At 44.7% G+C, this 21,473-nt stretch overlaps 1 protein-coding gene across 1 annotated transcript in view; it reads right to left on the bottom strand.

Moving 5' to 3' along the window:
• LOC144145378 (neprilysin-1-like) overlaps positions 1 to 21,473 on the bottom strand; it is a 145,950-nt gene that overhangs the window by 66,295 nt on the left and 58,182 nt on the right. The window contains exons 4-5 of the mRNA XM_077676965.1: positions 19,090 to 19,251; positions 13,490 to 13,573 (exon numbers count right to left, since the gene is read on the bottom strand). Coding sequence (XP_077533091.1) covers positions 13,490 to 13,573; positions 19,090 to 19,251 — 246 coding nt within the window. The remainder of the gene's footprint in view (positions 1 to 13,489; positions 13,574 to 19,089; positions 19,252 to 21,473) is intronic.

Genomic DNA, 21,473 nt, shown 5'->3' with positions numbered 1-21,473 from the left:
CGGTTGTGGTAGAAAAGGAAAAAGAAAAAAGGAAGGTTGCAGTGATTCGATACATACATAATATAGCCCATAGCCTAAAAAAAATAGGGAATGCCGCTGACGTACAAGTGGTTTTTTCCGCCCCTCGCAAACTGGGGGCCTTTTGCAAAAAGACGCACCTCCCGAGAAAGGATTCCCACAAGTGCTCCATTGAGCACAAAACGAAGTTCGTCCCATGCGCAAAGTCGGTAATCTATGACATTCCTTTGCCATGCGGAAACAAGTACGTGGGCCAGACGGGAAGGTGTCTTAATACAAGGCTCCGGGAGCATAGCAACAACGTACGAACAAGTGTCAAAGGGCAGTTGGGCATTCACTGCCGAGATTGCAAAGGCACCACCGGAAAGTGCATTCCCATGTTCGACAAATGCGAAGTCATTCAGCGCCATAGTGACCAGATGACAAGGGAGATAGTGGAGGCAGAAAAAATTGCTAGGTTGGGGGAAAATTGCGTCAGCGTACCTTCGGTTGCTCTGGCAGCCAACGAACTTGATTTTTTACAAGGGGGAAGGAACGCAACATAGAAAGTAATCTGGGGGCGCAACACGTGTGTCATGGCTTGAGAGGGCTTATTATCATTTCAAGTGCCTGTGTTCTTAATGGGAATTTGTAGAGCTTGTGTGGCGCGTCATAGCACCGCTATGATGAATCGCTTGTTTTGTTGTGTGCATTTATAGCACGTGTGTGTAGGTGTGTGGGGTATAAATATGTGTTTTTTTCAATAAAAGCTCAGTTGAAAGTCAGCGCTCGTCCTGTGTACCTCAGCTAAAGTCCGGGTTTTTGTTGCGCTGTTTAGTAATAACCCTGGTTTAAGTTCTGGATTAGGACGAATGTTTCTTCAACTGCGAAGTTTCTGAAAAAGCAGTACAGCTTACTTTGTAGCAAGATGGATGCTTTAAAATGGTTTACAAATTTTACTTCAGAATACTTATTGTGCAACTTGGGAGTTTCCCCAACATCTCGTTGATAAACACATGTCTCTTATATCAAGTCATTGCTTATTCGCTGTCGCACTACCAACGGCTAGCCTCCTCGTTAGCTGAGCTGGTAGAGTGACTTTATTTAATAATAAATCAGAGCGAATTTTTATATTGTTCCCATTGTAATTACGCTTTAAGAAAAAAAACTTCTCCGCCCTTTAATACCTATCCAACAGGCGGTGGTCCAGGGTTGGGATCCTAAACGAGGGCAAATTGTGCTATTATCTACTTTGTAGTGCTGTTGGAAGAATAAAAATTGTTCACCCCGTATTACCTATAAATTCAATTTTTTATTACGGTTTTGAAGTAAGCTCGTTTAACCTCACCACCTAATTTCGCTGACACAGCATGACAGAAAGGTAAGGAATTGGGCTGTGTGCTTCTGCACAGTTTTTAAACTGTGCAAATATGCACGATACACAAAGTTTAGGACACGAGTAACTACCAACTGGTTTATACCTAAACGGTTTGATTTGTGTGTGAATTAAAACACGAGACATGAAAGGAAATGCGCTTGACAAACTAAAGGGTCAAACTAAATCAGGGAACTGTAGGTCATAATTTTTTTTCTATCTGTGCCGTGTATGTGTACCCTCGGATCTTTATTCCTATGGAACATCAATTAATTTCAAGAAAACAGTTTATATTAGCCGTAATGGAGTCGGCATCGTATTGTTTTTGCCTGTACCTAACTTTATGTGGCTTATAACTCTAAGAGAATATATACAATACTAATGCATGCCTAAAGAAAACAACCCCCGGTGGGGATTCCACGTTTTATTGCATTGTTAACTCCAGGTGTTTCCACAGTCAGTGAACGTAGCAAATGCAAACTCATTGTTTTTAGAAAGTGGTTTTTAGTATGGATCTAGATTTATTTCCTGAACTTTACTCACAAAAGGATGCAAGAAGTATCCAGGGGAGACATTCCAACCAGAACAGCTTTCTGGATGTATTAATAGGAATGCTAGATAGTGTAGCATCTAGAGACAAAATAACGTTGAGAGAAAGAACAGCCAGACCGCTCATTTTAAAACCAATCATGGGCTGTGAAGTCACAAGCCAACGTGTCTTGTCCAGAGAAGAAACACTGAAGTTTATATAGAGTGATTCCATAACTGACCTGGAGATATCCACTTTTATTTTGAAGACATTTTAACACTCCCGTTTACCCGCAAGCAGGTAATATGGTCGTTCTTATTATATACGGAAACCGCAGCTTCACTGCAATATCTGTTACTACCAGGGCAGAATAAGGTATTTAGCGCCTGTAGAAACCCCATCTCCCCATTTAGACAGCCCCACAGATGACAATAATGGTGATGTGATGATGATGATGATGATGATGGTGATGATGACGATGAGACCACAGCATTCTTCGAGGCCCATGCAGGCTGCGCACTGCCGAATCATTAAAGGGACAATCAAGACAAAATGCAAGATTTTTTGTTCAAGAGATTTCGTATTCTACAATTTCCGCAGCGCTTGTCGGTAAGCAAACGATGCTTTATTCACCGCGAAATTAATCAATTTTATCTAAAAGTTCGATTCTCGTGCCAAGACGTGTGTTTGAATAACTTTTGCAATGACATCATAACAACAGGTTTTTCAGCTAAACTTGGCGGGCAGCGGAGACTTGCTTACTAATAGTAAACCTACACTGCGCCACCACACCGCGGCAAGCCGTTTTCTGCCTTAGGCTTATTTGTGACCGTATTTAAACCTGTCTTGTTTTTGTTCATGGAGAAAATAATCGCTTCGTGAAACATGGTGCTCGCTCCGCAAGTATGGTCACGTAAGACAACGTCGCGTGCGTCCATCGGACAGCGTCATCTGAGGCAACCCGAAAGCCCCGTAGTGCTGTGCATCTAAACGAAGGATAGTGCGCGCAGTACGATCAGCAGTCCGCATCGATACTTCTATGTTTACATGTGCTTTCGTAGCTTCCACTGTTTGTTCCACCAATCTTACTGGTATAAAAATGTGCCCTAAATTTAAGCGCAAATAGGTCGTTCGGCAACATTACAAGTTCTGCCTAATTTGCGTTTACTTTTTCCGGCCTCCGCCAATCGCTGAGCTGACTGGTATGAGATCATAGGTTCTGTTGAGGGAAATGAGCTAGTGGGTCGCATGACCATTCTCTTTTTTCCTATTTATACAGCTTATTTGATCGAAGTTTACGTTAAAAGTGGTGTCAGCACGATTCTGACGAGGCAGTTTTTTGAATGAACCAAACATGCATTTTGTTTTCATCGCCCCTTTTAAGCAGGCATAGGACTTGATGGTTCCAATTAATGAACTCTGAATATGCTGGAAACGGTTTTATTGACCGAGCTGTTCAGCCAACTAGTGAAGCTGGTAATGCAGCCTGATATTTCTAAAATAAAACGGCTCTTAAAGACTCATTAGATTGATTTCTTAAAAATTTTGAGATCAAGGTTCATTCTTGTTTCTATTTGCCTTCAAGGGGACGTTAAAGTTTGCGTGTAGGCGAACATAAGAATTTACCCGACCAGGGGCCTTTCTAACACTAACAGTGCTTTTGTGTGTGGAGTACGTTGATTCCGTATGTTGACAGCACGCGACCGCCTGTGTTGATCACGCATTGATCACGCTGGCAGCTTGTGCAGATTTGTGGCGTATGGCGATGCGTCCGAACCCCGGGTGAATGTGAGGTGGTGGTATGGGGTATGAGTGTTGTGGGATCTTGCTGGTCGGCGTGCTTTGTTGTAGGTGGGGTGCATGTTTCGTGGAAAAAAAGCAACGCGAATGCTTTGTTGTGTAGCCAGATGAATGCGATTTTTCTGGCCGTGGATGGACGGTGTAGGGTATTGTAGTTTCAAGGGGGTTGCCCTACCCGTTGGAGTTAGTTTAGGCCGTTGTATTTAAAAACTGTTGTGTGCCTCCTTGATTTCTTGCTGTGTGTTTTGAATGCCAAGTTGAAGGAGTTTCGTAGTTGCGGCCTTGGGAGGGAAACCCAGGGCTGTCTTGTATGCTTGGCAGATTGCTGAGTTAAGTTTAAAAATCTCGGCTGGTTTGGGGGTTAGATATGCGGCACCATACGCTATCCTGCCAATGAGAATGGCTTGTATCAGGCGAAGGGAGCGGGTTCTTTGAGGCCGTAGCGACGGTAGGAGACGCGACGTATGAGGTGCATGAGCTGTGCGAGGGTCCGCTGTAGGGGGGGGGATCGTTTGGGAACGTGAGCCCTCCTTTGGAATGGTTAGTCCCAATAGGCGGAAATAGGGGACGTTTGGCACTGGCTGGTTTTGATCTTGAGTTCCAAATCGGGTAGATCTTGCGCCGTTTTTCTTGGTTGTGCTTTTGCTGTGTGTTAAAAGGGCCGATTTTTTAGAGTACATTCAAGACCACGCACTTAGAAGTATTGTTGTGTCAGATGTCACTGGGGCCACAGCACTGCCACTACGAATCAACGCTCACCTTTCATGTATCTGCAGGTGCTGCTATTTGCCGTAGTGGGCCGGCGGTCGTCTCCCTCATCGGATTAACTACGGACTACAGTCATAGAAGATCCTGGCGTGTGCTGGGGTACACCCTTAAGCTGCTTTTCCGCGCACCACAGACCGTTTTTTCGGGAATTGGATGCTTGCCCGCCAGATCCGGGCGTTACCGTGTTGGCCGTCTGTCGACATGGTGCAACATCAGCATAATCACCCCTTCAAAAGCGCGCCTGCTGCATCGACACTTCGCGCCACAGCACTGCCCCTACGATTCAAAGTTCTCTCGTCATGTATGTGCAGGTTAGTTATTACGACTTTTGTTCCTTACGGAATGATGATGTTTTCCTTTTGGCGCTGTCGCGGCATTCTGGGTTTTAGAAATTTGCACGGGGAGCAGTGTTGTACCTCAGCCGGCTTTCGTTACTTGATGGCGACGTTGAGGAAAACCCTGGACCAATGAATAAGTCTCAGGAAGAAAAATTGAACTTTGTGTTCGACGCTGTTAAGCGTCTGGAAAACAAAAACCCTACCTTGCTTGAATCCGTAAATAAGGGTTTACTAATACATATTGCTATTTAAAACAATGCATAACAGATTAAAACTCGGGTACAGACTATCGAATCTAAAATACCTCCCAAAGCTTGATGGTTAACTCTATCAAGCCATTACCAACATTTTTCTGCATTAAAATAAAAAAATTGATGACCTGGAAAATCGATCTCGGCGTTCCAATGTTATTTTTTTTGGCGTTGCCGATTTAGAACCACTTGAAACATGGGAGATTGGGTCGTTTTGTACGGGACAAAAGCAGACCCTTTATAACCAAGTTCTTTAACCATAGGGAAATCGAAGCAATTCTGAACGAAGGACCTAAATTAAAAAAACACGACCTTTAGCATCTCACGCTATTACCCTCCGCCCGTTCGCGACAGGCACCCGGAACGTGCCCAATTCAAGAAATCTGTGGCCAAGGAGGGAGACCGCTGCCGCCTGGTATTTACTGAGATCTTCGTGGTATGGCGATATCTACGTGTGGGACACTCAAAATGAATACACTCTCCGATTCAATCGTCGTGATAACGCACCTGCGCTAGTAACCCCCTTAAGCGACACGAGTGAATAACGCAGCTGCCACCCGACAACTAGGCGCTCTTCGACACTTGTACCCCGCCCCTTAGTCAGCAAGTTCCATTCTTGTTCACAAATATTCGTAGTATTCTTTTGAAAACTGTCCCTCTTTCTTCACCGATAGACTCGGCGTCAGCATCAGTAGTAATATTAACCGAAACATGGAATATAGACATTGTTAGTAATAACAATATCTTTTTTGGGCATCTGAATTCAACTTTTTTCGTTGCAATCGAAAGCAGTGAACGGGCGGTGGTGTCTTCCTTGCCGTCAAGAACGATCTTCTTGTTACCCCTATCTCAATGTGTTATTTTTCCGAATGTGCCTTTGCTTCCTTAAAGTGCGCTCGTAATCATGTTATAATTGCTGTTTTTTACCGTACCCCCGATATGGGTTGCCTATTTTAGGACGAATTTTCTCGTGTTCTGGGCGCTAATTATACCCGTTTTCCGAATGGTGTACTTATCATCTTTGGTGATTTTAATATCCTGGCTATTACTAGGAGTAATCCTACCGTTTCATTTAGTGACGTTGAAGCGCCCAAATGCATGCAGAGTAGCCTGGACGTTTCTTTAACTCAACTAATCAGTTTTCCAACACGCTGCTCGACAATAACTTCGAATATCCTTGACCTAATTTTAACAAATGAACCCAACGCTTTCTCGAATATTATTATTTTTAATGGTCTTTCCGACCATGCCATTATTTCCGGAAACCTGATTCGCCCACTTGTCGACAGAATAGCAACTAACAAAACGATAAGGGGCTAACCAGAGGTAACTTTGATGGCTTAAAATATGAATTATCGCCCTTCTACGATTAATTCATACATGGAAACCTCCAGCGCACCATTCAAGAAAACTGGTTGCTGTTGAAAATAAACTTGCTGGTCTCATGAAAAAATTTATACATGTCCTGACCATGAGAACCCGAAGCACGGTTCCTTGGTTTACTCAGCAGATCGGACGGTTCAACGACAAAAGTAGCGTTTATATAAACATGCCGTAAAAACCGCTACCTCTAACTGTTGGACGAAATAAAAAAAAATGCGATAAAGATTATCAGTCGCATTTAAAATCTACGCGTCGTCATTTCTTGAGCCATTATTTATCATCTATACTTCCAAATAATCCGCGCAGGTTCTGGTGCGTTCTAAACCCCAAATGGGTAGCTGATATAGTCCTAAGCATTAACAATGGCGTTTCAGTGGCCACATCTCTATGCGCAGAGCTCTTAAACCAGGCGTTTTCCTCAGTTTTTAACACAGAAGACGTTTCATCCGCTCCCTTGTTTCATATGGCGTATTCGGTTGGCCGCTCCGGTCGTCTGGCTCAGATTCACCAGATTCCAAGGCGGCTCACAATCAGAGCGCGAGAGGCAACGTAATAACAGAATGCATTGCCAATCTCGGACCTGCGCGCCTGTAGCGCCACCGTGCAGCCGGGTAGACCCACGGCCGGGCTGGAGGAGCGGCGAGCGCGCATGCCCGCCCGCCGCTACTCCAGTCCGGCTGTGGTAAACCGCAGCACTTTGTCTCACTTTGAACAAACGTGAGCCGTCTTTCCAGCCAGATCGCGCCCCGCTCTCACTTCGAAGTCAGAGCGGTCGGGAGCGCTCGGAGTCGGGAAGATGACGCTCCGAAAGAACCAACCGAAGCAGTGTTGGCGGTAACGCGTTAAAAGTAACGGCGTTACCGGTAACGCGTTACTTTTTTTGGTAACGTAGTAACGTACTCGTTACTTTTCCAAAGAAGTAATGGGTAACGCACTTACTTTACTTCTTTTGAGTAACGTGCAACGAAATTACGCTCGTTACTTTACTTCCTAGAACTTAAAAAATTAAATTTTGTTTTTTTTTTTGTATTTAAGGGCTCCGTACCCACGTGATGCGTATATCAAGGCCGCCGTGGAGGGTGCGGGCGAGATTTGAAGGGGAGAACTTTCCCCCGGCAAACAAACAAACAAACAATACGGCCGGAAGCATAGCGAAGGGGCAAGGCGATTAAGGTTGACTACGCTGTGAGCAGGCAAACGAAGTTGAAAAAAAGTAAGGAAAAAGGTTGCTTGAACAACTGCAGATTTGTCACGGGAATTTGCCCCTGCTACCGTGACATTCATCTGAAAAAACCCGTTACGGGTGGGTGCGAGAGGGACTGCAGGACGAGCATATTTTGGGCACGAGTTTTCTGATAGCGAGACTTTTGGGGGGCATGCCTGCTCGTCATTTTTTGGTTCCGCGTGGCGGCCGCAAGGAGGACCGGTACTGGAAAAAGGTGGGTTGTCAGAGCTGAAGACAATAAAACCCATCACGAAAGCCATTCGCAAGCAGTGGTCGTCACCTGTAGGATGGCTACGGGACTGCTGGTTTCCACTACACTGCTCCCGAGACTCGAGCTGTCGTGGATTTCGTATAAAGTCAAGCGAAATGCGGCGCTCGCGGCCACCAAGAGCGAGCTGACAGTCTCTTTTCGGCTTGTCGAGAGCCCAGCTTCCCCACTAAAAGCGAACGCAGCAGAAGAAGATTTCTTTGCAAACCCATTTGGAAATCAATGCACCTCCGTGTCCGGGGATGATGACCTATCACGGTACTTTCTGGTGCCGCACAGCTTTGCACTGACGGAGCTAAAAAACAGCTTCCCTCTGGTGCACGAGGTCTTTCTCAAAGTAAACACGGCAGTACCATCGAGCGCATCCGTTGAACGACTATTTAGCGTAGGCGCGGACGTGTTTACCAAGAAGCGAGGTAGAATGTCAGATGCACACTTCGAAATTCAGCTCTTGCTGAAGTACAACAGCGGAGTGTGCTGCGGGTAACAGAGTAACTTGTTCACAGCAACTATCTGTACTTCGACATGTTGTGAATATAATATATTCGAAGTTTCAATCTCCGCTGGTCTTAATTTCTGTGCTAATGAGAAGGCCAGTTCTTCTGGTAAGTTCCGTGCAACATGTTATAAACCAGCTTCCTATATACTTCGGCGTTTTTTCTTGCAAATATTCGGGCGAAACCATAAAAAAGAGAGGGTAATTAAGTTTCCGCATGGACATATTTTAGCTATGGCGCTTACGCACATATCGAAGGTCGAAACAGGAAACAGTAAATGTTTTCGTTCGTAATGAAAACTAACACAACAGTAACGTGCGTTACTTTTTATCAGTAACGCTTACGGTAACGCGTTCCTTTCATTTTGAGGTAACGTAGGTCGGAAACGCGTTACTTTTATTTGCAAGAAACGAGTAACTTATTTACTTACTTCTTTTTTCGGTAACGCCTACAACACTGAACCGAAGGTAGTTCGAGCGCTTGAATTCTACCAACCGAAGGCGCGGCCGCTTTTCAGAGTACTCCAGAGCGCTCGTAAACACCCAACCGAATACGCCAATAGCTTCGTTTCATAGCTCCGCAGATTGTTATCAGTAAGGCGGGTATGTTGTCCCTTTTAGAGAAACTTAAAATTTTTTCCACATCGGATGATATTGGCTTTCGTAGTACGTTACTCATAGTACTTGTAGTACGTGATGCTCAAATCTGTATCATTGAGCATCAGCCCATTTTTATGCGCTCTGTTTTCACAGTCTTTGAATACCGGAACTCTACCTCAAGATTGGCTAACAGCCAAAGTCACTCCCTCTTCAAATCGGGTGACCCTTCCTCATCGCCAAATTACAGGCCCATTTCCTTAACTAGTACCATTTGCAAACTCATGGAGCTTATCATACACACTCAAGTCAAACTATTTAGAACGTCCCTGTATCATTTTGAATTTTCAGCACGGTTTTCACCAGGAATTTTCACGTGACACCCAACTTGCCGGTTTTGTGCATGACCTTCAAAAATGCGTGAATGCTGGTTGCCAGGTCGACGCAATTTTCTTATATTTAGCTAGTGCTTTTGACGGCGCTCCTCACCACAGTTTACTATCAAACTAGAACAACTTAATATTCAACCTAATTTTCTTGCATGGATGAAAGCTTTTCTTTCCTCCAGGTCTTAATTCACATTTGCTATGGATGTTTATTCTTCCTTTTTACCGGTAACATCTGGTGTACCCCAAGAAAATGTTCTTTGTTCAATAATCTTCCTCGTTTATATTATTGGAATGCTATATTCTTTATCTTCACACGTCCGAATTTTTGCGGACGACTGCGTAACATACCATAACATTTCTTCTGATTCTCACCACCTAGCTTTGCAATCTGACCTTACAAAAGTAATCATTGGTGTTCAACTTGGCTGTGCCGTTAAATGTTTGTGAAACAAAGTTTGTCCTTTATTAACGCCGCTACGCGTTTATCTAGTCAATACTCGCTGAATAATTTGACACTTCACTTGACGTCTACCTACAAGTACCTCGGCCTCCACTTTCAATCGGATTTATCATGACAGCATCATATAGAACTCACTCTTGCAGCTGCTAACCGGTCTCTCGGGATATGAATACGAAATCCTAAACAGCCTCCATCAAAGTTAAAAAATCTTGCTTTTACCGCTTTATTTCACCGTAAAATAGAATACGCAAGTGCCGTTTTGGACCCTCATCAAACCTACATCGTATCAAATATTGAATCCTTGCAAAACCGTGCTGCTCGTTTCATTTACTCAGATTATTCTTTCTATTTCAGCCTCACTAACTTAAAAAACCGCGCTGAGCTAGAGAATTTGGCCCATCGTGGGAAATAGGCGCGCTTATCACTTTTCTACAAAATTTTACGATCACCCATTATTACACGACAGTTTTTTTGAACCCCCTATTTCCATCTTAGCATGCCGTGATCACCCAACAAAGCGCCCGCTATCTCGCTCACTTCGTTTCGTACAGTCATTCAGACCCCGCACTATAATTTAGTGGAACAGTTTACCCACACACATTGCCGCCGAGAAAGACTCAACTAAGTTTTTAGAGTTCATGCGCACCACGGTGACTAATTTTTATCCTTGCTGTTGCTTTTGTTGTCTTGTTTGTGTTTGTTAATGATTGTTTAACGCCTTCAATTTCTGCACGTAATCATGGTTTGCTATTTGTTGCGGTTGTCAGGTTGCATTGTATCTTTTAGTACTGCTTTTTTTGTTGTTTGAGTTTGCCGGAGCCTTGTGGTCCTTGCAGTTCCGGGCGTGCATCACTCCTCCCGACGAGGGCAACAACGGGTCCACGCAACGATCTACGAGGCGATGCCGCCGCGTCGACGCTACCCCGTCGCATTACAAGTCCCGTATAGGACGTTTCGTTTTCCCGTGTGTTTTTGCTTTAGTGTTGAGTGAACCGTCATATGCCGTGTTATCGTTCCTTGCGTAAAATCAATGTCCGTTCGTTTGGGTTCCTAATATAATCCCCTGCGTGTACCTATGCCCGAATCCCTATCTGAAAACCTCTGAAAGAAACCTGACGTAGCCCACCCCTTCACAACCGCATTTGAACGAATAATGATAAATGTATGACTTGTTGTTTTACATGACAACATACGATCAAATTGAAAAAAAAAGTGTAGAAATACATGGCGCCCATCTGTAGCTAGCAACTCTACCGGCCAACCAGGCGCCCCCTCCGATCCGCAGACGGAACTGGTTTTCCCGCTGAAGTGCATGCCGATGATTCGCTGATTCGCATACGCCCCGGCGCTCCAGGAACGTACCAATATATTCGCTCTAGGCTAGCGTTACGCCCATGACGCCCGCTTACGCTGAGCTGCATCAATGGGCGAGTACGTCGTTATTACAAGCCCATGTGGTTGGGCGTTCAGTGATTCATAATTATTCCGTCTTACCCTGCAGCTGTTCTCTTTTAGTGCCCCATCAGTGCCTGTCCTACTCACTCCATAGTAATTAATGGCACTGCACAAGTTAAACTTAAATCAGTAGTATATCCTGGCCTACAGCTGCAACGGACCTTCTGTTATAGAGCGTTTCGGCTACTTCAATGCGAAATGATTAGAAAAATATATACAGGCACATTCGCATACATATTGTAGGGTTTGTGGTGTGTAACGCTTAGCTGGTTTTCTACCTTCACCGTGTAGAATGGTTCCTCCTTGCGTGTTACTTCACTTTACACCCTTCGTTCGAAAAACATGATCCACAGGCACACTGACACTTCAGGGGTAATCCACTGCTCAAAACGCCGGGTTTCTCTCCTCATGTGTCGAAGAAGGCATTCGCTTTAATAACCACTGATTCCTACAGACCGTCGCAGATGCAGTTTGTGTATGACGAGTAAATATCAGGTATGTGGTAACAAATATGCTCTATCTGTAGCTCTGCGAAAAAAACGTGATTTCGTATCGGGAAGTGTTATCCTTTACCATGGTTTCTGAGTTTCTTCTACTTCGTTGCCCACTTTTAGAGCCCGGTTACATCATAGCGAGTTCTCTTAAGATCGGCGGAATGTTGACATCGTATTGTTGGCATTTGCAAATATTGGCGAACTTTTGATAACATTGTTTACTTTGATTGTTTTTTAAAGCCGAGTAATGAACACGCGAACACAAAGTTAGTTTTATGTGTTTTCAGCAAAGGGCCGCCCGCATTACCGTCGGACGACTTTCAAGGACTATGGTCTATCCCTCCTTTTTTCCCAACGACAAAGTGGGTCATTTCTGATGCTCAGGTAGAATGACACGGCTGAACAGAGGTATTGATTTTGATCTGAACCGTTTCATTATGTGCGCCTGCTTGTTCTCGCGGATAAATCTGGAAGGCATAATTTTACCATCTATCGTTCTATTTTTTTCCCAGAAATTTTAGGAAAAACAGACAGCATTTCCACTGCGTCGACGATGGCGAGGGTGCGTAGTATGGAACTCAAAATGACATCCAAGTTGTGCCCCGAGTGACATCTGATTTGCGCCCCAACCGTCATTCGATTTGAGCCGTGAGTTGCACCTTGATTATTCCCTAAATGAAACTGCAACTCACGGCTCAAATCGAATTTCGCTTGATTTTTGCTTGACAGTGGTGTGCGCATGAATCGACGCGTGCGGACATTGGCAAGTGCTAAGGTATTTCGCGCCGTTACAGGCGAGGAAGTAAGCCGTTTGACTCTCGGATACTAACTGACGGTCGTAGTCCAATGGGTAAGACGGCTGACACCAACTCTGTGTGGTCTACCAGACACAGGCTCGAATACTGCCGGTGCTTGTATGATTTTCTGCTATTATAAATGCTATGCGCACTGACGCGGAAGGACACTGTGTGGTCTTAAGGTGCTCCGCACCTAAAAGAAAACGCTGCATATGCCAGACATTCAACTTTTAAAATTGATTGATTGATTGTGGGGGTTTAACGCGCCGACGCAACGCAGGCGATGAGGCGCGCCGTAGTGGAGGGCTCCGGATTAATTTTGACCACCTGGGGATCTTTAACGTGCGCCGAAATCTCGTACACACGGGCGTTTTTGCTTTTCGCCTCCATCTGAAAAGCGGCCGCCGCGGCCGGGAATCGAACCCGCGACCTCGTGCTCAGCAGCGCAACGCCTTAGCCACTGAGCCACCGCGGCGGGTAACTTTTAAAATTGTGATACTAGCGCACAGACGTCTCCTGGGGATTAGGCGCGTCGGTGTAGAAACCACGGAAACATTTTAAACACCCGATGAATGGTATTCTGATACGAATCGGGTTTTGTATACCGTAAAACATCAGATTTCGGAGTTATCAACAATTCATATATATATATATTGCCTCTTCCTGCGAAGCCTAGTAGCAACGAGCCATTCAAAAGTTGTGAGAAGAAGCTGAAAGAAAGCAGAAAAAACACGCTGTGCTATCTTAACCAATATGTGCCTTACCCTTTAACCAGCCATTTTTACTTCACTGTATTCCTGTGAGAGAATAGGAAAATGAACACGGGACTTTGACTCTTGAGGTACGAAATATTCACATATGACATACCTGAGCAGGCGTTGTACATGGCGGCTACTTTGTCTGTTACATTTTGGTGCTCCCCGTAATTCAGGGAGAGGTTTCCTAGAATGTCTGGAAGTTTGCAAGAAAATATTCAGATACAATTATACAATCGACTCGGCGAACGTTAACGCAGTTTACGTTACCACAAAAAACTCAGTTACAGTGCAGAAATACATAGACCTCAGTAAAAACACTCGCAAAACTAACAGTGAACCGACCAAATTTGAACAACGTGCTTTGTGCTTGCTGATGTTTCATTAATCGCAAACTGGTGCGTTTCTTAAAGGCCTCGCCCCTAATAGCAATAAAATGTCTAGCATTGTACAGTAGATGGAAGAGTAGAGCGAGAAATTAAGTTGCGATGCAGTTGCCTGTAAATTTTGTATTTCCAGGTATCTGAAGCCTACCAATAAATAAGTAAAACATAGACGTGTCTGTTACAATATCTTGGTGTTCTGGATATGACAATTGTTGCGGGAGGAAAGAGTGTTGAACCCAGTTAACGCTAACACACTTCTCTGGAGACATATACAACACCTGTTTACCAATTGACAAGGTGTAGGCCGAACAAAATTGATCTGTAAGCGATTCCTTTGTATGAACGTACAAAACAGGCCTGAAGTAATGTTGTTACACAGCTACAGGTCACTCACATGTGAGACACACAGTGACTGAAACGTGGACTATAGTGCCATAAACTTGACTGCTATATACGGGACTGAAACATGTATGTGACTGTATATATTTTTATTATGTGCTTATGCCCAATTCCCCTTTTGAACACAATCAATTTGCTTGTGCTCTATTCTTGAATATTAGAAGTTTTTCATAGTGTCCTCATAGTTTTCTGTCAAAGAAACGTTTCTTGCATGGATTCAGAGGACCATACTCGCAGATACTTCAAACTATCTGCATCGCCAGCGTCAGTATACTGCTCTAAGAGACTCCTAGTAGCTTTTCGCTCACAAATTCTTGGGTACCCAAAGGTTACATTTTAAGCTCTCACTCTTTATTATTCTTGTTAAGAACCTTTGCACTGCAGTTTCCACACCGCTGTTTCAATGTGCAGACGACACTTTTGATGGTTTCGTTTGCCCTGCCGTTTCCCCACCGCTGTTTTAATGTGCAGACGATACTTTGATAGTTTCGTCCGCATCATGCAATCATAAGGTCAAAAAATCATTGGTAATTGTGCAACTAATGCAATGAACTGGTTTTCTGGTAATTTAAATAATTTAATGCATTTAAAACGCACCTTGTTCTCTTCCACAGCAGATTGAAAAGTTTTTATTACCCAATAACAATGCACAAGTCTTCATGTTTTTGTTGTGCGTGCAAACCAGCGAAGTATGGTTCGGGTATTAAATCTCTCTGCCTAATCTTTGACAATAGCCTAACCTGAAACTCTCATCTAGCGTGCATCTATAGCAACGTGCGCGTGCTTTCATGCATTTTGCACAACATGAGTTACTTTATACTGTTATCAGTAGAAAATAATATTTTAGAGGCACTAGGCAACAGTGTACCTTGTTACGCGAATACTGTGTATAGTGACAGCGTAGCGAGATTGCAGCAAAGGTTAAAATTTTTTCTAAGCTTCTTACTTAAAGATATAGCTTATCATCTATGCGTCCGCTAAAGCAGGAATGTTTTAACAAGCTCACGACTGACCTGTTTTGCTATCCTGCAACGAAAACAATCGTGTTAAAGGATTTCATTTCCACGTTAAGCTTGAGACCAAAAAATATCGATCAAGTACCGGGATGTTTTACAATGCACTGTCAAAGAATGCGGTGCCATTGTGTACCCTCGTACATTAATAAATTGCCAGCCGGTGCATTTGAATTGAAGATTGACTGTCAGCTGAAAAAAAAAGTCCCGACAGTGCCTTTTGTTCAAAATTTGTTTGATTCTGTGCTAACCTAACAATACCCTGTTGCCTTGCTTTGTATGTTCCCATCGATCTGTGGCGGAGCATAGACTGTAATGCTTATAGTTTACTTGTTAGTTTCGCTGACTGTAATGTTTGTCATTGAAACTAGATGGTTGCGTTACTCTTTCGTATTCAGCGATGCGCCCGGTTTTCACTGCCTGCCAGGCGCTGCCCTTCACTCCGACTGCCGCTTTCGCAGGCCTGGAACTGTGTAGAGTTTTTGTTTTGTGTAGAGAAATAATATTACTAATATTAAAATAATATTTTTGTATTGTTATTGTTATTGATTTTAATATTATGAATATTATCATTATATCAATAATAATATTATTAAGAGTTCAGTGTGCTGGCAATTTAAGTAAAATTGAAGAAGTGTGTGATTGATGCTGTTGCTATCGATGAACCTAGTAACCCGTTAATGAAACAAAAAGTGCAACGTGGTCTCCTTTTCCCTACAGACTAAAGCGCAAACGTTACACAGCCCTTCTAACGCGCCTGCTGCGTCTTTGAATACCACGAGGATTCCATCATGATGAACTATATTTTGGGTATGGTACGACTCAGGAATTTTGGCATTAATGAAGGATGAACTCCCTGGGTTTCGAAGAACGAGTGCAGAAACAGTGCACTTAGCGAAACTGAATGTCTTCGACATTTTTCCTTCCGGGAAAACCCGTGAGACACGCGTACAAGGCTAACAACAAAACGCGACAGCAGCTTTCCTCCAGTCGGTGCCATGGAGAGAGCCGCAACATCTTCTCGGTGACAAGTACAGAAGTAACGGGCGAGACGACCGTGTATTGAGGATTGAGGATGATGATGATAATAAAGTGGCCACTCAGAAGGAATACCTCGCACATCTCGTTCGTGACAGTTGCTCGTGAGTAGTGCAGTGATCGGGAGACCGGTTGTGTGGCTTCCTTTCTACGTCGCGTCCTGTGAAAGTCTGCTCCCGCGAAACGCAGGCTACTGAAGGAATGAGCAGAGCCGACCTGACGCAGAGCGGACTTCGAGGAGGGTGGGCATGGGAACCCCTTGAAGCAGCCCAATTTTGCTTGTTTTGTGATCGAACGCTGCCCGCTGCCTGTGCTGGTGTCCCGGCCACCCAGTCGCCTGGCTTCACTGCCTCCTCTGCCATAGCGAAAAAATGACATTTATTTTGCCGAAGATTGGGTTGGGTATGGTTGTAGGTGGGAGTCCTCTTCAACCCTCCCCCGTGAAGAGACTCCGCAGCCAACGTGGTGCAGCTCGGGCTGTTATAACAAAAGAAATGGCTGCGATCGCGTTCATACTGCTTGTTCTGCCCCCGACTTCCGTTGCTCTCTACGGGCCGCACAACCTCATAAAACTGAGCTATGAGGACACGAAATCCCTTGACCGCCAGATACATGAAGTGATCAAAACTCTGCAGTGGACCTGGCTGCCTCTTGGTAGTACTACGCCGCGGTGATGACAATTCGTACGTGAGTAGAGTTTGGGGCAAGGTTTGCCATTTCTTCGAGCGTCTTTTTTTTGGATATTGGAACGGCAGATCTCCTGAACGAGGTATGGAACTCCATACTTCTCAGCGGACGCTCCTCTTGTTGTCCCCTGTACTGGCTTCACCACGCTGCCCAGGCTGCACATCCCCACATTTTCGGTGATGTGCTAGGCTGGCAGGGAATATGGCGCAAGATTAACGCAACAATTCGGAGCAATCGAGCTTTACCTCGAAAGTGAAAAATGAACTATACGATATTCTACTTCACTGGAAAGACGAAGGCATCAATAGAAGGCTTAGATACCGCAGAGGAGAACTGCCGAGTGGTCATAAGCTCCCTCCCTGCCAGACTTGGTTGTACCGAGATGTTCGTTCGAGACGGCTTTGAGAACATTCTTGCCTTGACCCCTGTGTGGAGCTCCGCCGACATTGAAAGACGCTGAAACCTTCCCGACCAGATGTACTTCAATGTCAACGCGTTTGAAGTCTGGGAACGGCGCAACGGGGTATTAGATAGTCTTCCATCGTTCACTTATAATTGCCCTGCCATCCGACCTCGGTATCCTGTGCTGGCCGATGGTCAAGGAGTAATCCTCTGCAGCTCTGCTACTTTGGTCGGAACAGCCAGCTCGTTGGAAAGGGCCAGGCAAGGGAAGGATAAATTGGACTTTGTGCGCATCGACTTAGATATTCGTGAGGAAGGCCACTTTGATCGTTCAACTGTTTCACAACGGTACCCGTACAAAATATGACAGAGGCGACATCCCGAGTCAAGCCTGGCATCGGCTGCTGCATTGTCATCAGGTGCTTCTTTGCTTACGGCGATGACGGATTCGTATTCGCAGCGCTCGCACAGGTGTGGTGTCACAAAAAAGGCCTCAAAGTGCACCCCGGTGGCCGTTGCTTCCGTAGTGGAAGGAAGAAAACATCTTGCCATTTTCTGGACAGTATAAAGCTGTTTGTTTTGATCCAGTTAGAATTTTCGTCGGTTTTTTGCGACGTAGCACATCCGCGGGGCATCTCGTAACAGAAGAAAATATTTACCTGCCCGAACAAGTCAAGTGAAAGGTTCGAACAACGTCTAGGCTACACTTAATGTCACGTCCTCATAAACGCGAAGCACCGGGTCGGCGCAAACCTACCTGCAAATAGGCGCAGCGTCGGTGACCGGAGCCAGTCGCTAAGCTGCTGACAGCATACTTTTGTATTCCAGCAGTACGCACCCGTATGTTTAGCCCGACTTGTCGGTGGAAGCCCCGTACACCATGCTGCCAAAATCTGGATGTGGAGAGTTTCTAGAGGTATCCCTCCGAGAGTTTCTAGAGATATCTTTGCTAGAGATATCCCTGGAAGCGCTACGGTGACAGGCTCACTTATTAACTCAGACGTATTGAGGGATATTCTTGGGCGGGCCTTGATGGCTGCTGGCGTTCGGCTTGAAAACTCGCATATAGAGGATCGAGTGAGTGTTCCCATTGGCTCTCGCTTCAACTTGAAGATGGCGAACGGAAAAATATCCCGCCTCGCCTCGCACCTCAGGGCAGCCGAAGAAGCCTTCGGCTAAACTGTCCAATGTGCTGACCGTGACCATGGTAGCAGCAGCCCATACAAACCCTCCTGGTCAATGTTGCTCGTTGTCGCAGAGCCATCGAAAGACCATATATAAGCGGAGATGGACCAGTAGGATTTCTGGCGACCATAAACCAATGGCCTCTAATAAACTACTCGTGTTGATTAGACATTCGAAGTGATTGGCAATCCAAATGTCTTTGCATTGCCATGAATTGTTAAAGGGAAAACAAAAAATCGTACACGGAAAGTTTTTGCTCCTGGTGTAGGCAGACTAGACGCTTTGACTGCTTCACGGCGAACTGATGCAATAGTAATCCAATGTCGATAATCACGCATTATCATTAATTGGTAATCGAGCCACTTCAGTTGAGCTTTTAAGGACTAGATCAACGAGAACTCTTACATGAGTAATCTTTCAGAACCCCAGGTTATGTGACCCTTCTTTATCGCTACACGAATGTTGTGCATTTCACTATAGTTGACGTCGACTTTCAGAAACGCGGGCGGTTTTTTTTGCTTGTAAAACCATATTTAGTATTGTTTTGCAGCTGTTGTTAGTTATTCATGCTTTAAAAAGAACTGCCAACATTGGTACTTTACCTCTCAGAGTCGCTGTGAGATCATCTCTCAATTCGTTAAATGTACCGTACCAAGATTTGCTTTCTGGTATAGGGTGCTTCTTTATCCACCCACCACAAGCGTACATATAAAAATCATTGCACGGGTCGAAGCACGGGTCCAGAGACTCGTTTATATCTTTCGCTGAAAAAGGAAAGAAAGAACAATGAAGGTCCCTTGTTGTGATTGCCGTGCTCTCGCGTAAATAAATCTTGTTTATTTGCCCTATACAATCTGCTGCTCCTGACGGAAGGTAGAAAATAGGGCAGGGGATATATTCGCTAAAAATATTTACTGCAGCCAGAGCTATTTGATCTTGAGAACTTTTTGATATGTGACGTTCAGGCATGTGAAAAACTGACGTTACTGGACAAAAGAATTTCAGTTCAACACTTCTATTATCATTAAGCTTGAATATTCAACTCTTGTGCACTCAAATTATATGCGATAAGAAGACAATCATATATTACCGAGAGATGGTATTCGTTTCCAGTTTTTATCTAAATTTTATTAAGTATTAAACAATCAAATTGATTGAAGAGAATATAAAGAGTGTTTTGCGTACTGAAACACACATTACATGTTGAAACTTACGCCACGCTCTGGTCATTATTTTTGACTGCAGCAACATAAATTTAACAGAAAAACAACTTGCAAAAGCTAGGCCAATGTACCTTGAGTAGGTTTTCGCACAGGTTGTTCTATTTTATCACGCATTGTTACAAGAATGTCACACATTGCATGCTGCATATAGCATTCCCTTAAGTATAAGTATTAACACCGTGCCCGACATCTGCTCAAATTGAAACAGCACTATACTTAACCATTTATATCCAGAATGTAAGCATAGCTTGTCCCACGCAGCGTATAGGTATTTTGAATAGTTTCGTCAAGACAGTGCGAGTATGACTTCTCCGTTTCGACGTATAACAAATTGCTGTATACCATTCCGGAGAAAGAACATCTTAATAATATTACGCTGCCGCCGAGCTAATGAGATGTACCATAGAAAAAGCGGGCGATGCATTTGAAGTATCTACAGGGTGGCCATGAAAGAACCTGCGCGAGCGACGCACCAACTCCCTCGTCGTCATCGATGGTGGAGCATTGCGCTCAGGGACAATGTCCACGAACCTGGTTCGCGACATCGCCCCACAGTGGAGTACGACCACTCTAGCCCAGGCCAAGGGAGGTGATGATTTAGATGAGAATGAGCAGTGCATTGAAAATACACGAGGAATAATCGCTTGCCGCGACTGATGACAATGATGGCCTTGGTGGTTGCTGGCCCCGCCACACTGATGTCTTTGATCGCGACAAAGCTGGGGAGGCTCTTAGAGCCCGTCTCACGGAAGGGCTGGGCAACGCCATACTTTTCGTTGATCTCGGTGCGGCTCATATCAGCTGGCTTTCATTTGTATCTTTTGGGATGGTGGCACAGGCCGGTGGCCGTTGACATGGCCTACTCGTGGCAGGGCTTATGCTGCACTACACGATCTGCGTGCCCACAACCATAGCGTCAATGCCGAGAGAGTTCGAAGATGGCGCGAGGGTGGGAATGACTTGACACCGAGTCAAAGGTGGTGTTAACGATGTATTAACGGTGCTAACTCTGCACCCCGCCAAAGATGTTATGTTTCGGCCAAGCAAATGGGACAAAGTAAAGAAGGTGTTAACGATGTATTTACAGCATGTGCACAGCAGCCATAAGAGAGCTCGCTCTGGCAGCGCACCACCCACTTCCTCTTTGCCGTCGAGGGGGGCGGGGGGTCTAGGTTTTACGGCCCTTGCCACCTGCTTATCCCGTGACAATAATATGGCTGGTGGCAAAAGACGGTGGCGGGTACATACAACCAACAAATTTCGGGCTCCTGAATAAAAGTGTATGAGTACCCTTTAGTGAGTAAGCCTCATCCAATGAATAAGTAAAATTTGCACAACGGTTCGTGAGATAAAAGCCTGGGGTGGGATGATGTTGCGGTCCTGCTTGAAGCAGGCGCAAGCGATATCTGTGGTATTTCTACGGGTTTTGGCACATAGACAGATAGAAGCGTGGATGGGATGTTGTCGCGGTTCTCTTCGAAGCAGGCGCAAGCAGTATCTGCAGTGTTTTACCGGTTTTTAAACATCGACCGGAGTTTTGTGCTGGGGCAGTAACTTAAAGTATAAAAATATTGCAATTTAGCTTTTGCGATGCAGCCAGAAAATATTGGCTGCCAAATTTTCTTCAGATGCTGAAAAGAGCATGACATATTATGCCACAAGCTGTACAAGGCAGTCAAGCTTTACACTGAGATTACAGATTTCTTGCTTGCGTTTCTGCGCGAAAAAAATTGAATGAGCGGCTACAGGTTCAATATAAAAAA

The sequence above is a fragment of the Haemaphysalis longicornis genome, unplaced genomic scaffold (genome assembly GCF_048455015.1).
Source record: "Haemaphysalis longicornis isolate Haplotype H1 unplaced genomic scaffold, Haemaphysalis longicornis Haplotype H1 scaffold_7, whole genome shotgun sequence".
In the NCBI taxonomy this organism is placed as follows: domain Eukaryota; kingdom Metazoa; phylum Arthropoda; class Arachnida; order Ixodida; family Ixodidae; genus Haemaphysalis; species Haemaphysalis longicornis.
Note: the sequence above shows the minus strand (reverse complement) of the source record. Positions and strands in the feature narration are given on the sequence as shown.